At 34.9% G+C, this 9,343-nt stretch overlaps 1 protein-coding gene across 4 annotated transcripts; it reads left to right on the plus strand.

The window, feature by feature from the left end:
• Positions 1 to 1,585: 1,585 nt before the first annotated feature.
• On the plus strand, positions 1,586 to 8,363 carry LOC140958469 (N6-adenosine-methyltransferase non-catalytic subunit MTB-like). 4 transcript variants are annotated; one of them, XR_012171790.1, is made up of 7 exons: positions 1,586 to 5,122; positions 5,298 to 5,381; positions 5,508 to 5,612; positions 5,798 to 5,906; positions 6,193 to 6,274; positions 6,932 to 7,083; positions 7,839 to 8,071. XR_012171790.1 is itself a non-coding variant. In XM_073415918.1 (7 exons), exons 2-7 carry the CDS (start codon positions 2,585 to 2,587, stop codon positions 8,274 to 8,276), a joined length of 3,426 nt encoding a protein of 1,141 aa, XP_073272019.1. In that variant the 5' UTR covers positions 1,586 to 1,721; positions 2,511 to 2,584; the 3' UTR covers positions 8,277 to 8,363. The 4 variants fall into 4 exon arrangements, 3 of the variants coding, with proteins under 3 accessions (XP_073272019.1, XP_073272018.1, XP_073272021.1); XM_073415918.1 differs by lacking the exon at positions 6,193 to 6,274 and having other exon boundaries at positions 1,586 to 1,721; positions 2,511 to 5,122; positions 7,839 to 8,363; XM_073415917.1 differs by lacking the exon at positions 6,193 to 6,274 and having other exon boundaries at positions 1,586 to 1,721; positions 2,518 to 5,122; positions 7,839 to 8,363.
• Positions 8,364 to 9,343: the final 980 nt, after the last annotated feature.

The raw sequence follows: 9,343 nt of genomic DNA on the forward strand, positions 1-9,343 counted from the left end.
TATATATATAACATTGAATATATGATATTATTATATGATATTTGAATATCAAATATTTTAAATCTTGTACAAAAAATAAGATTTTGAGAATAAAGTTGAAACAACATTATTAACATCAACATTTCTACACATATTTGTGTATTAAAAAATCATATATTAGTATCAGATCTAAAACAGTTGATACTCGGATATTATATATCAATACTATATTTCAATGTTTTGTATTTGTTTTTATCCGAAAAGACAAATATGTCATTGATACCAATATTTGTTATGCATGTTTGAGTGTTCGAAAATTATATGTTGGTATCAGATCTCAAACGGTTGCTACTCATATATCGTATATTAGTAATGTATTTTTAACATTTTGTATCATTTTCATCCGAGAAAATACATGTGGACTCAGGGAATGCAAATACATTTTGTTGTGGATTAGAAATTACAAACAAATAAATTTTATGGCAAATATAATAAATTTAAATTTGAGCGTGGGGATTTAAATCAAATTTAGCCATATATATTATCATTGTAGATTGAAAATTAAATTACAAATATATCATAATTCTTCAAAAATTTTGCCCCACTCGCGTAATTATTTATTTATTGAACTCGCATATGAATTTTTTAAAAAGTCAGTACATATTAATTTTACCATTCAAAAATTTCCAAACGAACAACTTCAACGAATTCAGCGGTGGAGATTGTAAATTTCTAGAAATCCATAACAGAGTCTAACAACAGCGACCTCCGGCCTCTTTCTAATCCGGGCTAAAACCCCTGAAATACGGGTATTTCTGACTCATTATTAGACAATCACTTATTCATAAACTTAAAAAAATATCGCTTAACCAAAAGGAAAGTCGAAAATGTATTATATTTTTATTTATAAAAAACTCTATTTGAACAATTATTTTTAAAACATTTTTTTATAAATATATATTTTTTAAAAATGTTTTAAAAGTTTTTTAAAAAACAAACATGTGGTTGAACAATTATTCTATAAAAAAAGTTTTTACAGTTAAAAAGTAATATATTTTATTTTTATTATTCTAAAATATTAAAAAATATATTTCAGTTTTTCTTTAAAAACTATAATTAGAAAACATTTTTTAAATATTTTTCAAAAAGAGTTTTTATAAAATATCATCCAAACATACGCTTAAAATTTTTTTAATTTATAAAATCCTAAAAATATTTTTAAAGTACTTGTTCAATCTAAGGAATAAACTAGTAAACTATTGGAATTTTTATGTCGTTTTTTTTATATACGAGCTGTACACTTTGTCTCACTTTAATAAAATTTCCCGTAAATTAGAGAAAATCAAGTGATCATCCATTCATCCATATAATTATTAATTAACGCTGAAAATTTTATATTAACTAATTTTTAATTGATTTGATAAAATATTATTTGAAATTATAATTATAATTTTATTATTTAACTTTATTTATAATTTTTTTTATTTTCTTAAATAATCTTTTAAATGTTTAATATTATATATATTTATTGTTAATTTAAAAATAATAAAATCATCGTATTTTTCAACTATATAAACAGCCGCAAGGATACTGGTAGTATATTTATCTTTGGAAGTTCTGTAATCGTTGAATGAATTTCCCCGTTCCGATCACAACATCTTGGGTTCGGATCCATCACACACAGCCTACGAGCTCCGCCGCCACTTCACCGCGTGCGGCTGCAACTTCACCTTTTCTTCGAGGTCAGTAAAATGAGAATTCTGGCGTCAAAGATTTTTTTACCGCTTTTGTTTTTGTTTTTGTTTTTTTGTTTTTTCATTGAATTTGCGGTTAAATTGGGTTTGAACTTTGTTCCTTAATCAGATACTAACGTGAAGTTCTCATTTTTTTTAAAAAAAAAAAAATCAATGTTTTAATGTCAATATGTGAAACCTAGTTTTACTTAATCACTAATGGATTTGGGGGATATCTGTAAAGGATTAAAGGTTTCTTCCACGTGATAAACTATTGTATTTCTTACTGGCTTAAACTGTCTAGGATTTTGGTTTAAACTGGAATCTAATTGGGAATATCCAGGTTGCTGTTGGGCGTTGAAGTTGTTGGCAGTGATTTTGTTCTCTTTACTTAAAATAATCCAATTTGGAGAGTATGGATGATTTTTTTTGCTAATATAAGATGATATGTTTTGCTCCAAGGACCTTGCCATTTTGTATCAGTGTCGGCTTTAATGTTTCTTGAGGCTAATTTTTTATTTTCCGAAAAATATACATATAATTTTATTCATATTTTGGAGGTGGTTGATTCTCCTGCATTCGGACCTCTCTGCCCACCCCTACTTGCTACGGACATCTGAATTCAATAGTCTATGGGTGTTTTCCTGAGTTGTTTGAAGTTTTTTTTTCATATCGTTTCTTTTGTCAATATAAAACAACCTTACTGTGAAATTCTATTTTTTATATGCTTCAGCTTATTGGTTATCATGTATGTTCACAAATTACTTTTCCTTGATTTTATCTTTTGAAAATTCCGAGGACGCAGCTTTTGCATTAGTTAAGTGCATTTATTAATGAAGTGAAGAGATCAATTTTTTAGGATCTTCTTTGTCATGGATTCATTGGAGTATATGAGAAATGTTTTGAAACAAGATATTGATGATGATGTGGAGGTGGATATTGATAAGGTGAGGGATGCTGATGACTGGAATGGCGAAGATGTAAGAAAGCACAGGTCGGGCAAGTCGAGGAAAATAGGGAGTGTTGAAGGAGTCGATGGCTTTGATAGTAGTGGAATAAGAATAAGTACATCTGACAGACATGAAAGTCGAAAGAGAATGGGTGGCTCAGTCAGAGGTGATAGTGATCAGGATGAATGTGAAAGGAAGCATTCACACTCAAAGCAGACGAAGAAAATACCAGAAGAGAATACATTGCACAGATTGAGCACTTGGTATCAAGATGGAGAAGTAGAACATAAGCTTGAGGGCAGGGACATGTCTGGAAGCAAAGGATATAGAAGAGCTGAAGAAAGTGAGAGAGGAAAATCAACTACTAAGCACTCTGAGCATGAATTTGATTTGGGTGAGGTGGCAGATAAAGATTCAAAATATTCACAGAGAACGGATAGTGACAGAGAGAAGGGTTACGGGTATGTTGAACGTGGAAGGCGTTCTCAGAGTAGATGGGATGAATCTGACGCTGTTGTTAAGGCCAATAACCTTGTAGAAAGAGTCGATGTCGGAAGTGGAAAGTTTTCTGATTGTAAACTTGGAAGCATGGGTGAAAGAGAAAGTGATAATTTGGAAATTGAATCGACTGATAAGAAAATCAGAGATATGAATTCAATTAATGATGAATTTATCGAGTCTCGTGATGGAGAAGAGAGAAGAGTTAGTTTAGAAAGGAGTAAAGAAAGATCAAGTGAAGAGAGATTTGAGGAGTATAGACTGCAAATAAATCACATTGGTGGAGATAGAGTTTATGATAGTGAAAGGTCTTTAGATAAAGGTGAAGATGTTAAGATGGCAATGAGAGACACCACTAGGAGAGATATAGAGGGCTCCAATATGTCCAGGACTCCCGAGAAGATGGGGCGGCATCAGTTCGAGTCAGGTAATTTTGAGTCAGATTATGAAAGAAGTGGTGTTTTTAAGAGGAAGGAACAAGTAAAAAATGGGTCATGGGATGAAAAAGCAAAATCAAGAGATGATAGTTGGGTTGACAAAAACAGGAACCGCCAGAACTTCAAAGGTGCTTCAAAAAGAAGGCAAGACAAGGAAACTGGAGATAGTGGAACCGGCTATGGTAACAGCAGAGAGTGGGAATTGCCAAGGCGGGGTTGTGAGTGGACTGATGGTGAATATGGTCGTTCTGGTGGTAGAAAAGATGGAAGCAGGACTGAAGCCGTGAAAACCTCATCTAAGTATGGAATATCAAATGAGAATTATGATGTAATTGAAATCCGTACCAAACCATTTGATCATGGAGTAGATGATTCGAGTTCAACCTTTGCCCAAAACCGTGAGATTGTTCAACAATCTCACGCAAAACTAGCATCTGATATTGATCATAGATCTGTACAATCTGGTGAAGAGTCTAAAGATAAAATCATGGATGGTTGTCTAGCAATGCAGGATCATAATTCATGGAGGGATGACACTGAATTTCGGTCAGATAAATTTGGCGGTCAGAATAGTGTTTCGTCCAATCGTGGCGATGGTGGCCAAGGTTATAGCATTGATTCTGTACCTCCACATGCTAATCAAGAGAATGGTTTCTTTAATAGAAGTACTTCACAAGGTTTTAGGGGAAATAGAATTGGGAGAGCCGGAAGGGGTAGGCCTACTGGAAGAGACAGCCAACAGTTTGGTTTTCCAATACCCCTGGTGGGATCACCTTTTGGACAACTTGGAATTCCACCTCATGGGCCAATTCAATCTTTAGCTCCCAACATGTCTCCTGCTCCAGGTCCTCCAATATCTCCTGGAGTTTTTATTCCGCCGTTTCAGCCTGCTCCCATTATATGGCCGGGAGCTAGGGGTGTTGAGATGAATATGCTACCTGTTCAACCAGGTTTTCCACCTATTCCTTCTGGGCCGCTGGTGCATCGATTTCCCCCTAATGTAGGAAATCCACAGAATAGTTCTCCGGTTTTCAATTCTTTGGGGCCTGGAAAAGGAACACCTCCTAGTATGCCTGGCCCAAATTTTAATGCCATTGCTCCAATGGTTCGTGGGCAGCTGCAGGATAAATCATCTGGAGGATGGCTTCCTAGTAGATCTGATGGACCACCTGGTAGAGCTCCCTCCAGAGGGGAGCAGAATGATTACTCTCAAAACTTTGTTGACACTGGCATGCGGCCTCAGAATTATATAAGAGAGCTGGAACTCACTAGTGTCGTGGAAGATTATCCAAAGCTTCGAGATCTTATCCAGAGAAAGGACGAAATTGTTGCAAAATCTGCTTCACATCCAATGTACTACAAGTGCGACCTGCGAGAGCAGGTGCTCTCTCAGGAGTTCTTTGGAACCAAGTTTGATGTCATTCTTGTAGACCCACCCTGGGAGGAATATGTTCATCGAGCTCCTGGCGTCACTGAACATATGGAATACTGGACGTTTGAAGAAATAATGAATCTAAAAATTGAGGTATTTTCCTTTACTCTGTATTATGTATGTGAAGGCTCCATTTAAATTCACTGATTAAAAATAGACCGCTGCTTCTGTTTTGGTCTTATTCATGTGAAGAATTTCCAGTCTCCACGCATTCTGTGTCACTTGATAGATTTTGATTTTCATTCTCCTTTTCATAATATGTTCATAGGCAATCGCTGACACCCCATCTTTCATCTTCCTATGGGTTGGCGCCGGTGTTGGGCTAGAGCAAGGTCGCCAATGTCTTAAAAAGGTGAAGTCAGCTCATATCTGTTGTCTTTGTTTTTGTCTCTTGCTTCCTTTCGGTCGCAATGATCCATTTCCTCTCCATTCCAAAATTTGTGTAATTAACTCTCAGTATCTGCTTTTGTATATTTAGTGGGGATTTCGCAGATGTGAAGATATATGTTGGGTGAAGACTAACAAAACTAATGCAACTCCTGGCTTACGTCATGATTCTCATACTTTAGTTCAGCGATCAAAGGTTAGGCTGAAATGAGTTATGTCGTGAAAACTGTTGTGTTCTGATATAGATCACGATGCTTCCTTGGCTCCATTTTGGGTTGTATGTGCTTTTATGTGTATAAATAGGTGCTATTATTGTATTTCTATGTCCTGAAGGACCTGAATAGTGTTTTTTTTTATTTTTTTTATGTTATTGTGATGAAGGAACATTGCCTGATGGGCATAAAAGGGACTGTACGTCGCAGTACAGATGGTCATATTATCCATGCCAACATTGATACAGATGTAATAATTGCGGAGGAGCCTCCTTATGGTAAGGGTGATCTTGTATTTCGATAAGCTTGTTCTACCACAGCTTCCTGGTAATAGTAATATCTCACTTGTGGTAGTCTCTTCTGGAAATTACCCTCTCTTTGTAGTTCCTTTTCTCTTGAGTTAGGTGTTGGCAGTTGTGATTTGTTTGCACAATTGCGAGATGTGTTTTATCTTATAGCAGTATAGATTGTCATCACCATTTTCGTTCTGTATAATGTTTGTTTACCATGGAGTTGTTATGATGAATCATGCCATGAGATTATTTGTTTACCTTCCTCTTCCAGCTTTTCTCATAACTGGTGCTTGCATGAATGAACGATGCCATAGAAAATTTTATAACTTCCAGCCTTTTGGCTCTAGAGAATGGTAGACATTTCTTTCCCTTGTTCTTGTAATCAACTGATAGCTTGATTTTTAGCACTATTTTTATTCTGTAACACGCACGAACACATGTTCCATTCTTTGAGATGCTCTAATATAGTGGAGATTTAAGAAGGATGTGATTGAGGCCGAGTGTGGGTCGGTGGTCTTTTGTCCTCATGTGGATGCACACACTTTAGCTACTCCAATTTAAAGATCAATATATCATCATCGTCCTGTGTATTCGCTTCTGCTAGGTACCCCTGTAATTTATAATGTAAAATTTCTGGATGTGTTCAATGAATTACCTTCTGTTGTGGCAGCCTTCGGTGCTGTATCACCTGGCCATTTTCTGTTCAAATTGTGTTTTAATGTAAGTCTTCATGCTGCTTTTTTCATTTTTTCGGTTTGCACAAATTTATGCGATAAAATGGTTTGAGAGTGCCAAAGGCATATTTACACGTGTTGATAGGGCAATAGAATGGTACGATAATGAATTGCAACATAATTCTGCTGCAACTTATTTATATGTGAAGTATCCCCCTACCGTTACCACTACCCACTCCATGCCTTGATTACTCTACGGATATTTAATAAAGTTTTCTTTTCTTGGTTTCATTGCTGTTGGTGGCATTGCTGGTTTTATATGCAATGAATTTGTAGGTTCAACTGCAAAGCCTGAGGATATGTACCGTATCATAGAGCATTTTGCCCTTGGACGAAGAAGGGTGGAGCTTTTCGGAGAAGACCATAACATACGTTCTGGTTGGTTAACAGTCGGCAAAGGATTATCCTCGTCAAATTTCCATTCCGAGGTATGTTTGGACTATATTTTGAGCCACACGAATACATTTTTGGCTCCACCCTTTGCGCCTTCAATGAAACTAAAGAGTAAGAGGCTGAGTTTGTTTGCGCTTCTGATCTAAGATTCGCTTCTCAAAGTTCAGTAGTTGTTAATACAGAATTGATTTTGATATATTTGTCTCTTATGATTTCCAAATAATCGATCCCTATAATATACAGGTGTAGAGTAAACATAAATCTAAAAAATAAAAAAATAGTATACAACACCATAAAATTCGAAAACAACAACCATCATTCTACTTAAATAGTTTTTTCAATTAATTATCAAGAAATCTTGTGAAATCATCTTTAAAGATTTCTTGATAATTAATTGACCAAGAGTATTTTACCACAAAGTTTTTAATGTTAATAAAATTCGAAAACAACAACCACCATTAAATATTCTTGTTACAATTCTTATGGTTGGATCTTGTGGGTTCAATGTATGTTCTATACGGTATTTGCCCGACTGGAACCAACAACAAACTGATATCTCTAGTTTTGTATGGCATGACGAGTCCTTTTTGTCTGTAGTGTTTTTTACTAGCTTGTATTTGGACAGCCTCATAAGCTTAGCGGTGGGTGGCAAAATTAGTGTGTTAGGAAGCTGGAGGACAAGGTTCAATCTTTAAAAACAACACGAGATCTGAAAATTTCCTGTCCGTGTCTGCTTATGCTAGTGCGGTTGGTCTTTTATTGCTGACTTACCGACTGATGTACATTTCAGGCATACACCAGGAATTTTGCTGACAAGGACGGAAAAGTTTGGGTTGGTGTCGGAGGAAGGAACCCTCCACCAGAGGCATCACACCTTATCCAAACAACCCCTGAAATCGAGTCTCTCCGGCCGAAGTCACCAATGAAGAACCAACAGCAGCAACAACAATCCGTGTCCATTTCCTTGACCACCACGAATCCCGGCAACAGAAGGCCTACTGTAAATTCACCGCAAAATCATATTGCAAATCAAGAAACCTACAGTAGCTCGAACATCATGTCTCCTGCTCCACGGAATTCGACTACGGAGATGTTTAGAGGACGAGAAAGTGGTCATTTCCCTCCAGATGATGGGATGTTTGATATTTATGGATATAATGCATCGTATGGCGCGGGGCGTGGAGATGTTTTTGATTTTGAGTCACATCGTGGAATGAATATGATGTAGCTCATATGTAATCATTATTTCTTCGTGACATTTTTTTTATAGCATTATTTACTCTTTACATTATTTATTCAATATATCTGCTCTTTACATTTTTTCCCACAGTTACGGTCACGTAGTACTCTATCCACATATATNATTTTCCGATTATATTTTGATTCAAAACCTACTTATAATAAAAGTCACTGACTAGAAAAAAAAGAAAAAAAAATCCTCATCTTTTAATTTTAATTTTCCAAATGCGTTAACATAATCAGTATCAAATTAATATTTGTTACCCAAGTGTATTATTATGCTCTTTTTTTTTCCTCATAATTGATCATACCCAATGTTATTAGCCCGTTGCTCTGATTTTTGTCAACTTTTATAAAAGATTAACTCTGCATCAATTTGCTTCTATATTCCCTTGGCCAGTATCATATTTCCCCCAAAAAAAAAATCAGCGAGGGGTGCAACCTTTTCTTGAGAAAAAGAATGAAACTGAAATTTTGCTTATAAATTTCAAAAATAAATAAATATAATATACTCTTCAATTTGTTATTGACATTATACTGTAAACCTTACTTTTTGAATATATATTATATGATTATCAGTTTTAGTCTTGTAATCCAATACCAATTTTACTAATCTTTCCTGATTATCAGTTTTAGTCTTATAAATTCTGTCAAGATGTTGTCAAATAATTTCTAAAAGTCAATGGAAGAATTTTTTTTTAATTATGGTTACATATTTAACATGATTATGTCAAAATTTGTTGAATAAAGTTATAATTGGATTTGTATTTTGCGAATGCAAGTGCAATCATATTACCTTACCTTTCTTCTTTTTGTTTGCATTTCTTTGAAATTATATACATGTTTACCTTTCTTAGTGTAAATAGGATTGAAGTAATATGCAAAGGTTAATGCATTTTGACCTCTTTAGTTTTGAAATTATGTTAAAATCCCACAATGTGAACATCTGGTTAAAAACACCCTATATTTTTCAAAATATATTTTCTCTAATCCATGTTATATTTATTGTTGCCAAAACTAGAACGACATGGAATTCGCAGTGTGAATTCTATCGTA

This window comes from Primulina huaijiensis, chromosome 15 (genome assembly GCF_012295235.1).
Source record: "Primulina huaijiensis isolate GDHJ02 chromosome 15, ASM1229523v2, whole genome shotgun sequence".
Lineage (NCBI taxonomy): Eukaryota > Viridiplantae > Streptophyta > Magnoliopsida > Lamiales > Gesneriaceae > Primulina > Primulina huaijiensis.

Bases quoted from the DNA above. Each gene is read 5' to 3' on its own strand.
- LOC140958469 (XM_073415918.1), top strand. From the start codon at position 2,585: ATGGATTCATTGGAGTATATGAGAAATGTTTTGAAACAAGATATTGAT. The intron at 5,382-5,507 runs GTGAAGTCAGCT...TTGTATATTTAG, and splicing joins GTCGCCAATGTCTTAAAAAG to TGGGGATTTCGCAGATGTGA. The intron at 5,613-5,797 runs GTTAGGCTGAAA...ATTGTGATGAAG, and splicing joins CTTTAGTTCAGCGATCAAAG to GAACATTGCCTGATGGGCAT.